The following is a 22365-nucleotide window of genomic DNA, read 5'->3' on the forward strand; positions in this document are numbered from 1 at the left end:
AGCAAGACAATAAAGAAAATTAGAACGTTTATCAAACGACCACCTTCGTGTCTGTTCAAAACCAAGGGCAAGACATAACTAGCATTGGCCAACGCTTCATCACATACGGCTTAAGCGATAATGTCGGTATTGTTAATTCCAAACGAAAGCTCTGCAGATAGAACCTTACGATAATACGTGTAACTAAATAAAATCACAATGGAGCACTTGCAATCGCTTTTGTCTGTGGAATTATTAGTAGAATACAGTGTTTTGCTCTCCGATGCGAAGGCGTCGCATGTACAAATAGCAACGTTCGCCTACAATCCAGACGCATCCCCTTCTGTTTCTGGATCGTCAGTCAATTGATTAACGACACGTTTGGATAAGTCTATTTTCGTGTATGTATGATAATTTTTGCACCTGCTCACCTTGGAGTCGATACTTCTGGTGATACCGTTCCGCATTATAGAAGACCTTAGCAGGAGCGATCTCAGTAACGATCGGCTTCGAGAACCTTTTTTGAGCTTCTTTTAATGTACGCTCCGCGATAGCTTTCTGGTCATCGGAATGGTACCAGATGATTGACTTGTACTGACACTTGTGCTTCTCTGTTGGATCATGCTTCTTCCAGAAGAAATCGAGAATCCCTACAAAAAAATAAGGAGCACCGAGCTACAAAGGATCCTCGAATTGTTCGATTAGATACCATATCTAATTGAATTCGCCGTGACGCCAAGATTATGAGAATTTCAGTAGGAATTTCGATAAGACGCTTGACACGTCAAAATGAGCTACAGACCTAGTATTACTACTTTCATATTTATAGCATAGTAGTAAAAAATCGAAAATACAGTGTTATGAAAACCTTTGTAAATTAATGCTGCCTGTACTCTTTTAGAATATGTCAAAGACTTCTACCTAGAGGACATAATAGTTTTATTTTTGTTAAATACGAATTACGTGTTTCTAACTAACTAACTACTATACATAACGCAGTATCTGTATCTGAATTTTGTCCTACCTTCATATGTAATCACTGCAGGATCATACTCAAGTTCAGTACCCTCGGTATGGTCGGCAAGGTCATGGTAATTAGGGTTTTGAACATCTCCGCCGGTGAAGCCAACTCGCGTACGGAGTACTCCCGGCGTGGCCCCGTACAACGCTTCAACACCCCAAAAACAGCCCATGCCTGTTTAACATGTCCACGTGAAAAATCTATATGGTAACAATCTAGGCATATGCTGTTTCGTATGAATTGAAGAACAAAGTATTTAATTGGAGCGTGTCGAGAAGGCGTGATCAACAACGCTTTCACCTAACTGCTGACAAACAGCTTGTTGTAATAGTCTATAGAGTCGGTCATTTAATCTGTCACTGGCGAGAACCGTGCTAACGATGACGGCTACCCTGAAACTACTCCGCACGCGCGCGAAAAATAGCGGCGGGTCTTTTCATATAAAAAAAAACGGGATCTAGCAAAAGCTTCCAGACGTTACGTGTTGATTTACCTACGAAGTTTGGGAAATATTCGGGACCTGGTGATGCTTGTACTCAATGCTCCTACTTCTACAATATAAAATTCTACTGCTTATTTTCGATTAAGCCTTGAAAATATCGATGACTAATTAACTGCCTAAGCGTTCTTGACATGTGTGGTTCATCTAAATCGTAGTTTGCAGTTTATAGAACCCAAAGTCGCATCGATAGAAAACGATAAGGAATCTGACTGAAGTAGCCAATTTTCAGCCAAGCAAATTTATCTCGTGTTTGTTTAACCGTGAGTTGGACCCTTGGCTTGATAACGCCACATAACCTCTCTATTATCCATTGTTCCCAAAACAACTAACTCCCATTTGATTAGTACAGCTATAAGTTTCCTTCCAAAAAAATAATTCTTACAAACAATGCAAAAGCCAAAGTTATCACCAACCAATTGTGGCTATTTCCGCACCGGTAACCTTCGGTTCCCTAAGCGAAGACATTTTAGCAGCAACACGCGACCTCGATGACAACTTCAAGCCCATAGAACATATACCACCTGCAATGAACAATAAAACACGAAACACAACTTATGTTTATGAAATATTTAAGAGCAGTTTTTTTTTTTTAACTGAAAATGGCGAGAAATAAAGGAATAACTATTCTCCAACTCTTTTCAAGCTCAGCCTGATTTCAGGAACTTCTATAGTCAGCATGACGATCATACATTGCGTATACATGTGCATTTTATATGCACGCACACACACACATACACGTGAAGATACAGTAAAATACACCTCAACTCCTCCTGCAAGAGTATCTGTATATGGCCTATATTTTATTTGTAAATTTATTGCAAAAAAAAACACAGTAACACGGGGTACGTTGTAAAGAGTTATTCGTTTTTTAGCGCTTTAGCGCTCCCAGACACAAACACGCACACATCCACACAATATACCAGAACCGAACAACTGCTTGTAACATCGGTTACATGTTAAGGCTGTAGCATTTATAGCTTTTATGGTTGAACCTGTGAACGAGACGCAGTTCAATGTAGCCGGATTACGGCCCACTTCAAATAGTCGCCTAAGCAGCATTCAATCGACAGATAAACACTGGCCAAACAGCTTTCCCTTTCCACACGTCTTCGCGGCGAGACGGCCCCCGTGGCTGTTGCTATCACATCGGAGAGTCTGGATGTCGAATCGCGTACAACCGCTACTGCAACTGAGCTCTCAACACGAACTGATCATTTACCCGAATCGACAAGGCAACGGCCAAGTATGGCTCCAGTATTGCCGACACAAGGTGTAGCTTTAATCAAACGTGTAGCTGTAGATGCTCCACTTGTGATTTTTCCGTAAGAGGGACAAAAGTCTTATGGATTTTTTTACCATTAGCGCCACCGACGCCTTCACATCGATAAGAGCAGCTTCTTGTAAATGTAGTCGTCGTAGGCGTGATAAACGGCAGCAGCAACATTGTTAGCGTCAAGGTGCCGGCAATAGTACGGATATCGCATAGGGGGCAGGCAGTCAAATGTTAATCTTGCTTGTATTTGTTATATTAGATTTTTGACTTTAGGGATGTGGGTCTGATTCCTGAGCGAACTGTCCTGTTCCCCGTAGTAAGAGTTGTGGTGGTGAAGAGGCGCCGCGTCTCATGGCAACGTCGACAGATATGGCCTTAAAATGGAAGGAGAAGACTCGCAGAGGAAAAGCTATCGCAAATTAGGTAGTTACTATTGTAATGCTATCCGACAGATAAGATCGCAAGGCGATAATTAATACGCGACTGCTTGAGGCAACTATTTTTGTAGGGGGCGCTGCATCTGTAGAGCCAGAGCCTAGAGAAAATATTACTCGTAGATACAGAATATATTCTATAGTAATTTTTCACGATACAACAGCTGCAAAAATTGTTTCACCGTCGGAAATTCTAATAGGGAAAGTAAACTAAGTGTGGCTGACATGAAAAGAACTTTTCAACGGAACTGAGGCATTTTTTTCTTTACTTTATATTGTCTACGGGCACGTAAATGAGCAAAGACTTGAAAATATGAAATGCGCTTATGCTATATAAAGGTGCCGAAGCGTACTCAGTTTCAGGCTTAGTTAACTTGATTACAATGATGTGAATTCAATGAAGTTCATATGCAGAAAAAAATCGTGAGCGATTTTTTTAATAAATTCGGTCAAATGTAACTTTACGCTTTTCTTACACTGCAAACATTTGAAAACGGCAGACAAAAACAAAAAAATATATTCTGGGCATCAAAAAGCATAATAACACCTTTTGCTCATTAATTAATTTATTCACGTTCGTTACATGTTAAGACTGTAACCTTTATAGCTTTCACTTATGCAGTCATTATTTTTTCTACTCTGTAAATATCGACACAAATAATAATATAATAAATACTAATACTTCTTTTTTTATGTTAACGCCCGATTTGCAAGTCGATTGATAGTTACACTAGCTGAATAATTAGTTTTCATTCATTATTGTGTATCCAAATTTTCGTGTACGAATACGTTTCGGAGCGGGAAATAACACCTAGTAACGTGCTAGACCGCTCAGTTTATCCACAAAATCTCACTCTAGCTTACGTGTCTGCCTTTTTGGAGAAATTTTATCAAATCGGGGAATAGCTTGGTTTAACACAGCTGAAACAAGACGTCTCTTTAGCACATAGGCAGTATATAAATGAACCGTATGGAAACGGCAAACATTTTATGGACACCACTGTCAGAGAATGGGCAAACATAGCTTTCAACTATGAGAAAATAGTTGCATTTCATCAGATTTTTGTCACATATGATATTTTCCTAAGCATCCTATGCTATCAGCTCTTGGCTCTGAATCGCTACATCAATATTGAGCCGTTTCCATTCGTAAGCCTCGATGGATAGCTGTGCATTGTAAGGTCAAAATAGCCTCGTGTGTGTGCTTTCCTTAATGACTCCTACGCCGAGAATAGCGATAATCATAGGCAATCATAGGATTAAGTGAATAGGCAATCGAACCATTAATATAGACGTAAAGATATATTCTTTGTTACCGTTCAGTATTTAAGTAGTTCAGCTAGCATATCTGAACCTATAATACTACATCATACATTTGTGCTAATATGATTATAAGCTGATGATCTCAATCAAAGGCTCAACAAACTAAATAGACAAAACAGGAAGATGAATTATTCATTTGTGTTTGTGTGTAGTTAGCACTATCAAAACAGGCTGCACGCTGTCCTTAGCTAAACCTAACATGGGATATATATACCAAGGCATCTCACGGTGTAGAGCAGAGACGTTTCTTTCTGCTCAATTATTCATATCATAGCAGAAATCCTATAACGATATTAGCCGTGCATGTGCTTAATGATTGCGTAATTTTCTGGTTTTTTATTGCCTATTAAAAATATTATATGTATATATACATATATATAGACAGACAGAACAAATTGTTTGCGAATTTCCGTTATCCAAACTTGCTATAGACGTCATATCCAGATGCACTGATACGACCTTTATATGCTCAGCATCGACCTTCCGTAGGTGGGAATAAGGTTTCAAATCACGTTTGTTTGAGTTATTTGTACTTTTTTGAAGCCTAACCTAAGTAAAAGCAAAAACATGTTGGAAGGCTACTTCAGTAGATGAACTCGGCGAAGTAGATTCTGCCCTGATGCCGTAAATTGTCATTTAAGCAGACTCTGTACATAGATTAATATAGTTTTACAGTTCACACATGTTCTTCTAGTACAGGGGAATCTATCTACTTAACGAAAAGCCAAGCTGGCTCGGTATGAATCAAGAAATTGAATCTGATGGATAAAGGTTTCGACAGATGTAAGGGTTTAACCGTTGGGTTGAGTCCCATACGCGGCTTATACGTTTTTATTTACCGTCAAAGTATTCTAGTTGATCAAAGTCAGTTATTTCTTTGATAAGTAGCTAAATGATTGGGAACCTCGATGAGTCGGTAGTTCGTTTCCTCTGAGATTCAAATAAATGCGCGTGAACTTCTGCTATCCATCACAACAGCAGCACTTCCAGCATGTGCTTCTTGTTCGAAAAAAAACATTAGCTAATCGTATGCTGATTGTTTGATCAAAAAATTCATCTCAATTCTGTGTGCGCACTTCAAATACCCAGTGGTGTGGAGTTTTTAGGATAAACGCAATTGGGCATATAAAAAAAAAATGCGCAATTTGAAACTTCGTTACTATTGTGAGTTAGCCGGTATTTCCCAACAGGGTCGATGTGAACTTGCTGAAGATATACTTGGGAACGTGCTTCTCATCTGCGGTCGAACTCTCTGGAGGCTAACTGATAGTGGTGATTCTAACCGAGACGATGCACAACCAGGTTGGCTGAATGTAGGTGAAATTTTTGACCTTGATGACGATGAGGTGGTCAGCTTGCAGGCAACTTTTACGGGATTTTGCGCGGTTTCCAAATGTGGACAAATCGTAAGTTTAAACACTAACAGGTGTTAGTGTTACCTAACCTAAGCGGTAAATATAGCTGTTTATATATAATCTAAAGAAATAATATGCCAAATATAGATGTCTCTTCTCTACTGCACTCCATTTTGATCTGAAATAGAAACCACGAACTTTGTATACGCGTTTAAGGAAACCAGAGGATTTTCGTTAGCTTCTGTTTCAAATATCCAGTATGTATGTAGAATAAATTGAAAAAGACCAACTTACAATGGTATCAATGGTACAATCCTTGTGGTATATGGATTCTTTGAAATAAGAGTGGTTGCACTTCACTGTTTATTTGTTTACGGTTTTTACTACAGATCACGTTTCGACTTGACAAACTTCCAGCATATGAGATGATTGGAGACATATTTGGTGGAGTTTCAAGCGTAGCCTGGTCACCAGACCTTGAATTACTGGTCGTCGTCTCGACAAATGGACAGTTACTCTTGATGAGAGAAAACTTCAGCACAATAATCGAACAACCAGTTGAAACTGAATCTTTAGGAGAGAAAAGCGCCATCACAGTTGGATGGGGTTCGTTTCATTTAATGCCAAGCTTTATACATCTGTTAAGAACTTAGAAAAGCGTATCTTTCGATTTTACTCATGCGCATAGCAACGGTACAAGTTGTTCGTAGTCCTCAAGAGTTTCTTAAATGTACAATACCATTTTGTTTCGTAAAATAAAAAGCTGCAGTCACTCGTATTGGTCCTGAAATAAATTGACCTTATATCGTGTACTCGCCAAAATAACTACCGCAGGTAAGAAAGAGACCCAGTTTCACGGGTCGGAAGGAAAAAGAGCTGCAACAGTTGTAACCGTACAAAAGAAGCCTATATCTGAATTCGATGACAGGAAACCTAATGTTATTTGGAGGAATGATGGGCAGTATTTCGCGACGAACACAGTTCATAACGATGTCAGGTACGTGGCGAATGAATTAAGTAGATTTTGAGTCGAAATGCTTTTTAATTCAGTATAAATTTTACGAAAATCGTAATGAATCAACCGTTATTGTCTAATAAACAAAAATACCGTAAAAGTCAAAATTTGTCGGAAACATCGTGGATTGACTTGAGGCGAGTTTGCAATGATATGGAGATGAAAGCAGGCGTAGCGAGAAATTGTTAAAAAGCTTATGCGAAGAGTTGTTCTCCAAATGATGTGGATATTACCGGGCGGGATAGGAAAAAGCAATGTATATTTTTCGCATTTTGACTTTACAGACTGAATTTAAGTTGAGCGATGCTCAGCGGTTTGGCTAATATCTAATGACGGTTATAATAAACAGGCGTTAGTTGTAGCCCGAGATTTTTTTTTACAAATGTTGTGGTAAATCTAGGGTTGCTAAATGTAATAGACTCTTTTTCGGCATAAACAATTTTAGCTAAGATTGAGGCTTGTTATAACTAATCTTGCCGAAGAGTTAATTTTTGAGAGCATTCTAGCTATTAGGTGATGTTTTCGTTTTTCGAATTATCTTAGGACAATACGAATATGGTCCCGTGACGGAGTATTGCAGTACACAGCTGAAACTATCCCAGAGCTCCATGGGGCTTTAGCCTGGTGGTGGGGAGATGAAAATCTTATAGTTTCTGTTGACACGTCGCCAAAGGTAAATTGCTGGTAACATCACCGTAAAACATATATTATTGCTCTGACAGCTCTTCTATTTAAACTGAACGATTTTTGGACCGATCGATAGTTACTACTAAATGTTGATATAATCGCTCAAACCTTCGCAGGTTAATATAATGCTAATGGTGTTACTATTCCAAATTGTAGGCGGAAAGGCGTATCATATTCTATGAAACAAACGGTCTTCGACATGGACAGTTCACGCTGCCTGAAAACACCTTACGTGTGAAGGAAGTTTGTCAGGGAACACTGGGAGTTGTTCGAGTATTAACCGTTTACTGTTCTAAGCAAATTGAAGGATCTAATAGTCAAGAAGATGTTCTCCTACTATTTACTATGAATAATTACCACTGGTACCTAAAGCAGACGCTGAGTTTTCCCGAGGGAGTTCGCGCATTTTTGTGGGATTCTCGGGAGAGATTGAGGGTCATGGCTGCTCGTTTTCACTCTTACAGGTTTGTTTATAACGAAATAGAATTTACCATATACAACACACAAATAATAGTTTGCTTGAGTGTTCCAAAGCGTTTATACCTCTGTAGTAGCTCAAATAGTCTTTAATTTCTTTTTCTATAATTTGAATTAAGCAGGTTAAAATATGGATTGTTGGGTCCGACTTTTATAGGGTTAGATTATAAGTGGATCATTAAATGGTATTACTTCTAAATGAAAAAGCAATCATTTGGGGTGCTAAGTACACGACTAAGCTTTATAGAAAATCTCGAGCTCAAACGTGCACACGAATGGAACGCAATCAATCGCTCAATATGCTCGTTTGTTTTTTGAATCTTTCAGATGGTCGTTTCAAGTAGACGCAACGGGTGAAGGTCGAGTGGCAAGTATTGATGCCAAGCAAACACTGGTAACTGATTTCGACAAATTTGTTATCCCTCCACCTATGGCACAACGAGCAATCACTGTGAATCGTCACATCAACTCTATTGTGCTCTTGAAGTCGGCAATTTTACTTCAGCTTGACGATGGTTCCCTTGTTGTAAACGAAGCTGAAGGCAACAAACCTGTTACATGCAATCTGCCTGATGTACACCGGACGTCCTGGAGTCATTTAACGCGGGTGTCTGATGAACTGGCTGTTGGCGTGACTTGTTCTAAAGACATATATAAATTGCAGAAGATTGTTATCTCTGAAAGAAAAGTTATCGAAGCTGCTATTCTTCCTAAGGTTCCAGAGTGTCTGACCATATACAAAGGGAATGTGTTCGTTAAGCTCAAGAATGAAATTTTGAGCTGCAATATCTACAGCCATGATTCGGAGTTGAGCCCTAGCAATATGGGTCACCTCGAAAGTCTTCAGTATACACCACAGGGAATAAAAGTAGGTTTCGACTCGACAGAGCGATGCCTATATTACGATGAGATTGTGCTATGTCACAAGTCAACGTCCTTTGTCGTCCATGAAGATACGTTCATTCTTGTGACCACAAATGATAATACTTTGAAATGTTATTCTATTTTCGGGAACCCAAAAACGCCAGAGTGCTGCGATACAAGAAACCTTGAAGCTGGTAGCCTTCTAGTCACTTCGGCGCCTACTGATGGCCGTGTAATCCTTCAAATGCCTCGTGGTAATATTGAGACTATATATCCACGGCCACTTATGCTCCACGCGATCCAGTCACATCTTATGACTGAGAGGTTTGATGAGGCTTTTCGCTTGATGAAAGTAAACCGCATCAACATGAATCTGTTCTATGATTACGACCCCTCCAGTTTTGATACAAAAATTGAAATCATTGTGAGGAAGTTAAAAAACGTTAACGATTTAAATTTGATGATAATGGATCTACAGCAAGAAGACGTGACCCAAACCATGTACGCAGGATACTACTCGCTTGTCAAGTTGCCTAAAGCACAAAAGATGAAGAATGTAGACAAAATTTGCGATAGGATTCGTGAAACGCTTGCGAAAGTAGATGAGGAGCGCTTCCTGTTAAGCATAATTACGTGCTATGCTAAGAAGAACACTATCAGTGATCTTGAGGTTGCTCTGTTGACTGCTAAGCGATTTGAAGTTCGATTCGATGAAGCTCTGAAATATCTCATTCTTCTCGTCGATATCAATCGCCTGATGGATGTCGCGCTAGGAACTTACGATTTCAAGATCTTCCTGAACGTTGCTCAACACTCGAAAAAGGACCCAAAGGAGTATCTTGCACTTCTTAAGGAACTTAAATCTTATAAGAACGAAAACTATCGAAAAGTTAAAACTGACATGTATCTTAAGCGTTACGATAGAGCACTTCTACATTTGGCTAAATGTCCTGATCATTTTGGGGAATGCCTTGAATTGGTTATTAAAGAAAGACTATTCACAAAAGCGCACAGCTTATTCCCTCAAGGATCGCAGGAAGCCAACGCATTATGGAACGCTCATGGTGACTATCTCTTAACAAAAAAGCGCTACAAGGATGCTGCGATAGCTTACATGCAAGCAAAAGCATACCAAAACGCTTGTCAGTGCTTCGAGAGGGCTGTAGATACGGATTTATGTCTAGCAGCTGCAAAACTGGCAGACCTTCCTGCGGAACCAATTGCTAAACGTCTGATACTCGCACTTACGACCGGGAAGAAATGTTTAGAAGCCAGTAAAATTATGGAACGATTTAGTTACCCCGCAGAAGAAATCTGCATGACCTTAATTAGTGGCAGTTGTTGGAAAGCAGCATTCTGCTGGCTCTTGGAGGTCCCTGACGATCGCCAAGAATACATTAAGGCACAATTACGTGAACACTTGCTATTCAGTACAGAAGACCTCAAGGAGAATATCGCGACAGTGGCAGAAAAGTTTTCGAGTTCTGTGGCCCGCTTGAAGGTGGTTCGTGAGGAGAAAGCCAAGCGGGCAGCAGCAAACTGTATAAACTTCCTGGATGATACCGACTTACCAATGTCCGAGGCAGGAAGTGTGATTAGCGGGGCATCGCGAACCTGTTCTAGTCATACGACGCGGAGCGGTAGCGTTACAACTATTCAATCGAATCGACAGCTGAGGAAAGCGAATCGCAAACCGAAGTACATTCTTAAACAGGGTTCGCCCTTCGAGGATTTGGCGATTGTACAGGAGTGTGCCCAACTCGTCAAAAACGTACCCTACCTTATAGAGCAAGTTGTATCACTTCTAACCGGTAAATACAATAATGCATGTGACCTCAACTTGTTTAAACAAACCTTATAGTCGCACCAATGAACTTCATACGAACATATTTTTACAAATTCCTTCCAACAATTAGTTTCCGAATACTTAAAGTGTGTTATTTAAATATGCTGACGTATTTTGAAACTTATGTTCCTTTTGCGTACTGTCAGGTCTTCAGCTTCTGTTTCTTATGGATGAAGCGGCTTCGTTGCAGTCGTTCTTTGGCTCTTATTTCAACACCGTGAAGGACAAATACATTCTTGAAGTATGGCCTGAGACACCGAACGGTGGCGTCGAGGTCATTAGCGATGAGGAACTGCGAATAAGACCCGTACTCCCGGTGGAACGGTTTGCGTCAGCGATTTTCTCGGAGCGGTGGTAAAAGCCCAGATTGAGGAAAGGAACAGTTCAGATATCTGCGGTTTGGATAAGATACGGCTGTTCAGGTTGTTGTTTGACACTTGTGTATTATCTATATTAAGTTGTCCTTAGGTAGTACAATATTTATATAAGTACCACGGGGTCAATTTAGTGATTCAGTTATTGAGGTCTGTATAAACGCATTAATTTCTATAAAACGATAGCATGTTTTACTAGTTTTCCTTCCACGGAACATAGAGCGCTAGAAATTTATGAAACTTTATGAAAAGTTGTAATAAATATTGATACAAATAATTAGGTCCCATATTTTCTATATCGTGGACAATTTCTAAAAACTAATTACTTCGCTATTTTGAGTCAGAACTAAATTTTATTCTTTCGAACATCATGTATTTTTTCAATGATCTAACTTAAAGCCATGGATGTGTCCATATGCAAAGCTTCGCTGTTGTTTCGAGCAGATTTAGAGGGCTTTGTGTTACATTCATTAGCTTGTTCACATAGTTCACATAGAGTTCGTCTATGCAGTTGTAAATACAAAACCTTTACATTTATTACATCGTGTATGTACAAATAAAACTGTGAATTCTGTTTACTGCACTACTTGTGTCCTTGTTGATTATGTACTTTCACTAATAAACTATTTAAATGAAGCTTTTAAGGCTGGCCGAACATCGCCCCCATGGGCTTACCTAATGTGTATTTTCTGCACACAATATCCCTATTCGTGTATTTATTAGAAGGCGGGCGCTATGACTGAATCATGTCTGGACGCCAAAGTTCTTTAGAAGATCGACTCATCAGTGAATATTTGCTACTACTGCTTGAAAGACTTAACATACAGAACCACGATTTACACCGGCTCCGGTCGACTTATTCAGTCTGCGGAAGTTATGTTGAGAACAGAAGTACTGTATAGCTATAAAGACGCTTTTTTGTGTATTCCGCTGGATTTATCAACTAATTGCTTCTCCGGGTCACTTTTAAGGTATGTTACTTGAAATAGGTAAACAGTTTTTGAGCAAAGGCGCCATTTTTTTATTATCAAAATAAAGTTTTTAGTTAACGTCAAACTTATCGTCGAAGGCGGCATGATTTGGAAGTATTATATGAATTACATATATTATAAAGTATAGTAGGGTAATCGTGTTTCGATTCTTTTACAGGTTTTATAATATTATTAGCGCAGATTTGCTTATATTAAACAAATCTTTCTTTTCATTATGTCAAAGCCATAAGGTCGATATTATTTATTTAAAGTACATTAGCGGCGTCGTTAGCATTCGATGAATAAACATTTTGTACCTAACGAAAATTCGGCCTTCATACAAGCGAATCGACAGAGATCGCTATACAAATACATCTATGAGGGTACGGCCAAAGAGTTTACTAGCTATAAGTGTCGTGAATTTTAAACCGTATGGGATAAAATACAATCAAACGAGTTGGAAGTTAAAATTAGGGTATGCTAGAAACAGCAGAGGTGATTTGTAACCTGCGTTTTGCATTATATCATAGACTGGCATGTGTTGTTAATCTATTTTCAAGAATAGATCTAATAAGGATTTGCATTTTATTAAAGCAATTATGTTGTATATAATCTCAGTTTGGCTTAAACCGAAAAGGCATTTCGATTAAGCTTGATGCGGCTGTCTGCGTTGAAGCCAGATAACTGAGCTTACAACATCTAGGCTCATATATAGTAACTTGCAGTTACTAGTAATTACGTTCAATTCGTTTTATTGTTACAGTTATGACTAATGCTCGATAGCTATCGACGCCAAGCGTTTTTGTGTAGCGTTGTTTATGTGTAGCACCAAAAGTAGGATTGAACCGATCGACAGTCGACTGGTTTTATATCTCCAATAATATGACGTCATCTTCGTTTCGGCTTCGTAAACAGCTCAAGCAAATGACATGCGCCATTCTGTCTGTGTGATGTAATGAAAATACGCGCCGAACAGCGCCGGAATATTTTTATTGGAATAGGAGCTTTTAGTAATTTTCTATTAGTCTTGGAGGTTGGCTAATACTTATTATGCTGTTCAATTGGATGTTTACGATTATCCGAAACGTCTCGTGAATTTTTGTGATCGAAGCTGTCTACAGAGGAACCTTAGTGACAGTTGATTTCATTGCACAATCTGCGAATGTGTAAATATATATTTCGAAATTTGAAAAAAATATTTGAAAGTGTGAGAATGAAAGTACGGACCTTAATCGACTCGATTAAATATTATGTCCTGCAAACTTGTAGTGGGGATTTACATTTCACTTTAAAGGTTTAATATTATTGGATCCGATAACCGTTATTATTATTTAGCTTGCTCTACATATTTTATCTTCCTGTTTATATCACTGTTTTTAAATGAAACCAAAAAGTTTGCGTAATGAAGCACAGGTTTGCGGTACGAGCAGCAACGCTCACTTAGCTATACTATGTACGATTATACGTTTATACGGACTTAACTCTAGGCCAAATCAAGGTATTTAAGGCAGCAATTAAACATCTAGATTTTGTGTGTGCCTTGGGCAAACTACCAATTAATACACATGTGACGCTATAGGCGTTCGAGTCTGTGCATAGTAGTATCTACAGCTTGTTCCAGTGATAGCAGAATAACTGTGAATTTCAGAATATGTCGAAGATAACTATTGAAATCGCGCTCGGCTCTGTGTTTGCCGTTCGTCCCTGCGATGGCGCAGTGGGTAAAATATGTGATTCGTAAGCCAGGGGCACATGGTGGTCTAGGGTCGAATCCGAGTATTTCATGGTGGGAGAGCCCACCGTGTAAGGTAACGCCTAAAAGATTAACTAGTAGACGGAAGGACGAAAATGTGTTTGCCTTCTATGTCTATCAAACCGATAAATCGATGCGTGGTTCTCAAAAGAGAACATCCTGCTACGGTTACAAAAGTATGGTATGCCCCTGTTTTTCGAACACCGTAAGGGACTATGTGTTTATGTAAGATACGTTGTATTCGACTATTTAGTGTTTTCCGATACTGTCCTTAGAATTTAAGAGTGCTTTTATATCAATGTATATTGTGTAGTATAATCACATAAATAGCACACTTATCCATACAAAGACGGCACCCACAACTTGATTACTGAGGGATACTCTGCGAAGCTGAGGGCAAAAATCAGGTATGGGATAACCTTCCAGGAGCAATTTTCTATTTAAAAAAAAAGAAGCAGCCAAAGAAAAGGGATTATATTCATTATGATATCATATTAAGATACGGCAGACATATTATGGTTATACATCATGGTGCAATGTAAATGACTTACGCGTTTCATCATTTAGTCACGATGCAGATGGGAATTGATACCTATAGTTAATAAATGGCTGGTTTTCGGTCAATTTTCTCCGCGATTCTTCCTGTTTTTCTCTTAATTTTTCCTTGAACCCTCTTCCTTGATCGTATTATTACTGACTGATCACAGCTAATAAATCCTGGTCCATAAATCTGCCTCGACTGCCGTGGAGACCTGTCTTCTAAATCGACACAACGTGCAATTCATACAGCAGACGCATCAGCTGCTGAAGTGACTAGCCTAGCTTTCCTTGAACTCTTTTTTATTTGAGGGAAGGGAAGTCGGAAAGAAATAAAGAAAAAACAATCACTAACCGTAATCGCACAACTGATAATCATAGCACAATCCACGGAGCCCGCTGTACCATTACACTCTATAAACATGCTTCACAACTGGTAGGTGAAGTGCGCGGAGATAAGAGCCAGGATAATACAGCAGCAGTCTGTTGCTACAAGATGAGGATCATCAAAAGCAAGAAGGTATGCGCTAGACGATTTTATTGCAGTTTGGTAGCAACTATCGTTGCCGTCGGCTGCGACTCTCGACTGCGGAAAGAGTAAGAGACAACGTGGCAGTATCGCGGAAGTTCGACATCCAAAAAATAGAAAAAATGCATCATTTGCTACTACGACAAGCGAATATGTATAAGTAGGTGTGTACGGCGGACGAAGCAGGAAAATCTGCGATGCAAAATGAAGCTGGATTAGTCAAAAGTAGGGGCATATCACAGGGAAATAAGCGGTCACATTAAAGAGACAAAGAGAAACAAATTACAACTGGTGAGCCTGTCTCTAAAACCCAACAAGAGAGATGAATGATTCGATTTTGTTATAGAGGCCTTGACAGCAAATGAAATCTGCGTGGTATTTTTGGAAAGCAGAAACTACATGGAAAAAGAGATTCATAGCCGTGGACGTGGTAACAATCCAGTAGAGAGCACTGTAGACCGCGGAAAACAAGATTGAAGAGGCGGGATTTCAAGGGTTGTAGAGAAAAAACACTGACCGAGTTCGCTCGATAGATAAGCATGACAGTGAATGATGGGCCGTTGGATCAAAGGTAAAATTCATAGCCCGGTCCGTGGAATAATTTGATTAATCTAGATTTTGTTCACTTTTGTTTGACGTCTCAATAGCTATGTAGTCGTTGACGAAGTCAGAAACGAAACGGTTAAGAGTGCTAACCAGAACCAGGTATAGCGGCAATGAGAGCTGAGACCTTCTGCACGCCAATCTGTAATAGGGCAAATTAAAATGAAGAAACTAGTAGTGCTGGGAATTGATAGCAGAACTGGGAATAACTGCATGAGTTTCAATATACCTGTGGTAAAGGGCGCAAGGGATAATAATCTTTTGCACGTAGAACAGATACAATATCAAATTATGTAAAATCTGGTGTGAAAATAACTTCAGGATGACATTAACGCAAAGAAGAAGCAGAATATTCTGGCAGGCTGATAGTATAATGTAATAGATTCAAATAACATATTAAATTATATAACATACTGTTGGTTAACGTAGCATTCTTGAAATTTTGCCTGTACATTATTGATACTACGCGAAAGTGTAACATTAGTCTCGTGTATTATTACTGTGATTGCATTTTTACAAAAAGAACAATTGAGAACAACCTAAATAGTAGTTTTGTTTTGTCGATACATGCTATGCACAAGTTTGTACGCGGACCTAAAACCTCCGGACCTAAAACGGTTGTCTTTAGATTTAAAGTAAAGGAAGCACTTTTAAAATTCATAAGTAATGAATTTGAAATACGCAAAACTAATTTGTCATTTGAAAGAAGTAGCTTTATCGTAGAAATTATTCGGTAGTCCTATGTGTGTTGTTTTTATTTGTTGAGTAACGCTCGCTGGTTGTACGTGGCCAAAAAAAATAAGAATCATGTTCTTTTATGACAACGCTCGGCTTTACACGTGTTTACTGGTTGATGAAATATTAGCTTGTGCCATAAATCCGTAGCGGATTGTATTTCTTGTCGCGGTTTCCATTTTGCTGCAATAAACAAAGTTACTTGAGTTAGGAAAACCAGCGGTCCGCTCCACTTAGGGGCATCCTCCGGCCTTTTTTGAAGCCGTACTTCACTGACTTAGTTTCGTTAAAGGGCTGAATATCATCCAAACTTGTGAGGAAATTTATAGGCAACATGGATCCAATAATACAGCAGGTTACATGATCAGGAAATGGTTTGCTCGTTTGAAGTCACGAATGGAGTGGGTGACTTCTGCATCAAAGGCAAGATATGTGCAGGTCGATTATGAGTACTCTAAACTCTCATTGTGGTCGATCAGCATACACGTACAAGGCCAGATTAAGAATACATAGAAGCATCTAATTCGGCCGTTCAAAGGTATCTAGCGAGTATGTTTTGCCTCACCCAAAATATAATCTCGGCTTTGTTCCTTCCGATTATAACTTCTTTCGATCCATTGCAGCAACTTTCTTAATGGGAAGAATTTTTTATCGTTAAGTAGTGTGAAAGAAACCACATTGACGAGTTTCTCGGAAGTAAATATGTTCACTTTGATTGAATTAAATTGAAAGGTGGGCAAGCTTCATCGCCAAAAACGATTAAAATATCATTGATTGAGGCTGTCTGGGTAAAAAATTGCTTCCATCTGAAGTTAGGTAAAATTCTGCTGCAAAGATAGGGGAATAAACCATACTCTGATTTATATTCTTTATGAAAAAAACTCGTATGGATTTTCTTCGGTATCGTGCGATAACGATCTGATGATTGTTAGATCGTGTTGTAAGTACTTCTACGTTCAAGCGAGTAGTTTCATCATGATACAATGAAACAAAGGTTCCTTGCTCTTTAGCATGTGCACCGCACCGGCCGGCAATAAATTATGATGGAGGAATCGTTTCAAGAATTATTGGAGCTTTTTTCAGAAATTAAACATTATTTATGCTGCCAACAAAGCTTATCTATAGCTCCCAATAACGCAGTCGTATGTGATGTTTCTCTCATGTACTTCATACATTTTTTGGTACGCACTTCTCTCTCCTTAACTGCTCATAAACATCTTCGTCATTATTTTAGAAAGGCACTTTTGGAACCTGCGCCAAATCGAGGACACCAAATGGACATCGGTATTTATTATCTACCTGTGATGTTTCTGCTTCTGCGCCTATAAACTGCCGAAGCCTTTTCTACGTCATTCAATTCCTTGACTAAAAATTTATTCGCTCAATACTTTTGCTGAAATACCGCCGTAATGAATACATTTCGTTAGCTGTTGCCATAAACCAGTGTTGCTATTTCTGCTATAGCAGGCCATTTATGCCAGCGGCATGAGCCGCCATGATTGTTGAGCGCAGGTTGGTTGTTGATTGACACCTACGCCGGATAGCAACTCGATGGGCGGATACGAATGAATAGATACTTTGCTAATTCAACGTACTTCAGCTGACACGGCTTTAATGTGAAGTTAGTAGAGACAGTAACTTCGTGCCGGATAAAATCGACGAGTACTCGTGTTTATGAAGTAGAAGTCCAGCTGACTAATGCGCAAAAGAAGTGCTAGCTGTCGTGGCTGAATTAGTTTATGAAAAATCGAATACAAGATAACCATGTGAATTCCCTCAGTCTTTCCTGTAGATATTTCAAACAGAAGGGAAAATGTAGTTTTGAAAAGATCTCTTGAAAAGAAAACCTTCCCTTGCCGAAGTTCATTAACGTGTGCATATTTCGGGATACGACTGCCTATGATAATGATCCATCGTAATAATAACAGTTATAACGGTGGCAGTAGTAATAATAATAAGAGTAGTCATTACCTTTATTATCATGAGACAAATATACGGACGAACTGACCGTGTCTATTAGATCTGTGTGGGAATTAATCTTAGCTTAGCTATTACGCAAGTCCGAATTTAAATGCTTATAAATGTCTTTCTCATACAAATATTTTACTAGAGATACGTTTTGGATATGGCACTTTTTTAGAATCAAACAAAATCTGCTTTGGCCAGTCTGTCTAAGCCAAGATGCAGTTGCTCTGTTCCCTATGTAGTTATTCCTATTGCTATGTTATTGATAATTAGTTTCTACTTTATTTTAAACATTTTCAACCCTTGGTATTGTTCTGTTCCTCATGCTACAAATTTTTCTGCCTTGCTTCGACTCTTCACTTACCGTGAACATATTTTAGATTATTCTATTATTTATAAATACGTCGAGCCGGTAAGCCTGACGCCTTAATTCAGCATTGCTTGTTGTAAGGGTAATATTCTATGATCTAGATGTCGTTGACGCTACAAAAACTTTTCGTTAGCTTAAACTAAGGGATGCACAAAAAATTACAAATGTCAAAAAAGCAATTTTTGAGACGGATGACACGTCCGTGCATATGTACAATATCTACCTTAATTTGGATAACAAGATTTTTCTTTGACTTTAGAACATTTCGGTTTCGACGCATTGGCCTAGACTGCTGAAGTCCCTAGGTAAAAGCGCAGTGGTCTGGTTCAAATCCCGCCATTGATATGAAGTGCAGAACATATATAAAGAAAGACGATCCATCAGTTTTGTGATTCGTATATCTAACGATTAGCAAACGAATGGTACTGTCCCTTTTGGAATTCTTTACATAAAAAAATGCTCCTTTCAAAGGGGTAACAAATCAAGATGATAAATGTAGTTTCGCCAAAATATGATGTGTATGGTGCACCATGCAGCATAGTTTTTGTCGTGTTAATACTTTTTTTTTATTTTGATTCATCTGTTCCTGCTAAAAAAACATACGAAAATTACACTCACGTATCAAGGATTGGACCCCAAAAGCTTCTTCGAAAATGAATAAAAGATTCTTACTGAAGCTTTTTGATTACTAATATCTTTCAACAGCAGAAATTATTTTTATATCCCAATTAATGGAAAATTTGAGCTACCTACCGCCTCAGACTCTTGTTCGGGAACTTAATTACATGATCGAAACAGTTTGTTGAAATTTAGTCCAGATCACCAGAACCACTGGAAGTGTATTCCCCAAAAATCCAGTACAGACTTCACCTGATCACGCAGTCTTCTTCTGGTTAGCGCTCATCGAACACCGATATACCTTCTTATCAGAATAAGAACCGAGACTCCCTTCTTATCAGCAAAGATAGCAGTGTTTTTCCTCCTTTCTCACTGTTGGTGGTGATTGTCGACACGTATTTTACAAGGACCGCTAGTACGGGCGAGGCCGTCGGGTTGCCATCCATCGACGCAAAATGACGTGCGTCTACTAAAGCAAGAGAAGATCACGAGGCGATATAAATGCAGCAAGACACCAAAAGAAAGACAACAATCTCAACTGTGGCGCAAAGTAGCTAAGAGCTCTGGACTAGTCTACAGCAGCAGACAAACAAGGCATATTATGGTTCGACTGGTGAGTGAACCCGTTTAAGGATACATTAAAGTAGGATATCAGAGCAGTCACAATAATGGTGGCTTTCTCTAAGACCTCATTGGGTTTTGGGGTGCTGCTGTAGAGTAACCGTCGACATAGAGAACTCTATAGATAGTTCTTTCATTTTTCGTTCTTTGTCAGTGTTTCGAAGGCGCTGAAGCGATTCTCATTTGGTCTTGATCGAGTTGGTTAAATTCTATTTTTCTAATAGAGGACATCGCGTAGCCGATGTATATTTATGTTATAAAACGGCTATATGAGCAACCTTTGCTCAGCACGTCTTTTATAAGAAAGACATCGTATATAGACACATTTATGGGGCCACCATGATCTCATTAAGAGGTCTCGCGTATACATTTTCACGCTGGTATTGTGGCCTTCCGGTGTTCTAAAACGTGCTTATATATAATTTTTATTTTGATTAAGGGATAGGTGCCTTTTAGGTACACTGCATTATTTTGAAAACATTTTGTGCAACAGCTCGTCGTGTTTAAGACGTTTGTCTAAAAGCTCAAGCCAACAAACAAATGCAGGTTTACTTTTAGTTGACTGAAAGATTATACTGTTTGTTTGTCTCTGCAATTACGCCTAGTTAAATATTACATGTTATCTTACCAGAAAATAATTTTTTCGTTCAGTTCAATGTTGTTCTCTGCGCTTCCCTCGTGGCCGCAGTCATCGCTGCCCCGGCCGCAGAGGAGACGGTAATTTCCGCGGCTCCTACTGCCGATGCAAATCCTGATGCCAAATCCATTGATGGCGAAGAGAAAGTTGAAGGTCGCGGGCTCGGTTTTGGAGGACCTGGTTTCATAGGCGGTTACGGCCCCGGATTTGGAGGCCTTGGCGGTTTTAGCTACGGTGGCCTGGGCGGATATGGTGGAGGTTATGGTGGAGGTTATGGTGGAGGCTATGGTGGAGGCTATGGTGGAGGTTACGGCGGAGGAAGCCGCGGTAGCTACGGATTGTTCGAGCAAGTCGGCACCTATGGAAGTTACGGACAAGGTGGATTTGGCAGATACGGTGGAGGTTATGGCGGGTACGGTAAGGAGTACGGGGGTTACAACGGTGGAATTGGATATTACGGCTAAGCCTATATGAGCATGAACAGCTGCTTCAGAAGTGTTTACCCTTGACGGATGCGCACTCATGACGTGGACCTCGGAAGTCACCGTGAAAGTACAACAAACCGAGGAATCGGAAAATGAAGAAAGGAGTGAGTAGGAAAGATCACGAATGGATGAAAAATAGCACTGGTCGCTAATTGTCAATCGTTTGTTGATTCTTATCAACCGGTGCGCTGGCTGATGCTCTTTGGAGGAGTATAAAAAAACATTAGTACAAGGATTGTTGTACTTGCCTTTTGGCTTCGTAAAGATCTCGCGGGTGTACGTCCTAAATGAGGGTGACGATGGAAGCAACGAGGAAGATGAGATCAGCAATAAGAACAACAACAATACTGTCAGCAAACAAGACGAAGAAGCAAACTGCGTAAAACTGTGATATGAATACCTACCTGATAAATATGGAACCAGCCAAATGGTCGCTTGCTATTAAATGGCTATTGGTTGAATCATTGGAATTACTTAATAAATTTAGATCGACCACACTAACTGAATACAACGCAAGCGTGTCATGATCTTACTATTCTTTATATGTTTTTGTGAGACTAGAATTAATACGGTACCAATTAAACGTTGTTCTGTACATGCGTGCGTATGTAATGTTGAAAGATAGATACCAGTTCATTGTACGAACGGTAAAGGCTCTCAAGGAGCATGTTTTTCTTTGCTTCCTTGATGTCCGTCAATTTTTTTTAGCATTCTTGCCCATAAATTAGATTCAGCTTGTAACGCCTTTAAGATAAACACCAGAATGCGAGCCACCCTTTGTTATGACTGGGCGCAAGTTAATGAAAATCTTGAAAATACAAAATCAAAACAAGTATCAACGAATTAGCTATTAATTAGGCCTGATTGTTTGAAAGTCCAAAAAGTTTTTACAACGACGGCGCAGAGAAGGTCTGCAATGATTGAACAAGTAAACGGCCAAAAAGTTGTTCTGAGTATTGGCTTATTCGATTACTGAAGACGGTGTAAATACTGATCAGTCCATAAATTTCATACGACTCATTATATGCATAGATTTAATGACAATATACTCTAATAGAGCTTCGTGTCACCGTCGACATTTTAAAAGTTTAAATCATGGTAAAAATAATTTCGTTTGGTATTATGAGTAATACTACTATTCCGTAGGTGTCCAAAGTAGTGGAAAGGGTAAGTTGCATTTGTGTGGTAAGGAGACATCAATTTTATATTTAGTGACGTTTATCATCGCATGAAGCTTGATACCTCGTTGGAGGAAAATTTCGCCGTACTAAATCTACAAGGACGGTAATGGCGAAGAATACGATGTACATTTGTTGTGTATCGTAAAGCTGATAATATAGTATCAGTTTTCACTGAGCAACCTATTACGATGCTGCCTGCATTTGAAATAG

General features: G+C 39.2%; 3 protein-coding genes across 14 annotated transcripts in view; 2 read left to right on the top strand and 1 right to left on the bottom strand.

The window, feature by feature from the left end:
- The window catches only part of MsrA (methionine sulfoxide reductase A), a 3660-nt gene extending 939 nt beyond the window's left edge, over positions 1 to 2721 (bottom strand). The window contains exons 1-4 of one of the 11 annotated variants that reach the window (XM_022840076.2): positions 2423 to 2721; positions 1916 to 2023; positions 1004 to 1147; positions 411 to 629 (exon numbers count right to left, since the gene is read on the bottom strand). In XM_022840076.2, the coding sequence (XP_022695811.1) occupies positions 411 to 629; positions 1004 to 1147; positions 1916 to 2023; positions 2423 to 2561 (610 nt within the window). In that variant the 5' untranslated portion in view covers positions 2562 to 2721. The other 10 variants (XM_086970030.1, XM_022840075.2, XM_022840077.2 and 7 more) reach the window with 10 other exon arrangements.
- Positions 2722 to 5519: 2798 nt separating this feature from the next.
- On the top strand, positions 5520 to 11733 carry Elp1 (elongator complex protein 1). Of its 2 annotated transcripts, none has more exons than XM_022840086.2 (7): positions 5520 to 5938; positions 6277 to 6493; positions 6722 to 6884; positions 7446 to 7575; positions 7746 to 8053; positions 8394 to 10741; positions 10923 to 11733. In XM_022840086.2, exons 1-7 carry the CDS (start codon positions 5669 to 5671, stop codon positions 11132 to 11134), a joined length of 3648 nt encoding a protein of 1215 aa, XP_022695821.1. In that variant the 5' UTR covers positions 5520 to 5668; the 3' UTR covers positions 11135 to 11733. The 2 variants fall into 2 exon arrangements, with proteins under 2 accessions (XP_022695821.1, XP_022695823.1); XM_022840088.2 differs by having other exon boundaries at positions 5813 to 5938; positions 6305 to 6493.
- A 7952-nt stretch (positions 11734 to 19685) lies between these two features.
- On the top strand, positions 19686 to 21485 carry LOC111264310 (uncharacterized). Its single transcript, XM_022840090.2, has 2 exons — positions 19686 to 19844; positions 20504 to 21485. The coding sequence occupies exons 1-2, from the start codon at positions 19833 to 19835 to the stop codon at positions 20951 to 20953; spliced, it is 462 nt and encodes a 153-aa protein (XP_022695825.1). The 5' UTR covers positions 19686 to 19832; the 3' UTR covers positions 20954 to 21485.
- The last annotated feature ends 880 nt before the right edge of the window (positions 21486 to 22365 follow it).

The sequence above is a fragment of the Varroa jacobsoni genome, unplaced genomic scaffold (assembly GCF_002532875.2).
Source record: "Varroa jacobsoni isolate VJ856 unplaced genomic scaffold, vjacob_1.0 scaffold_845, whole genome shotgun sequence".
In the NCBI taxonomy this organism is placed as follows: domain Eukaryota; kingdom Metazoa; phylum Arthropoda; class Arachnida; order Mesostigmata; family Varroidae; genus Varroa; species Varroa jacobsoni.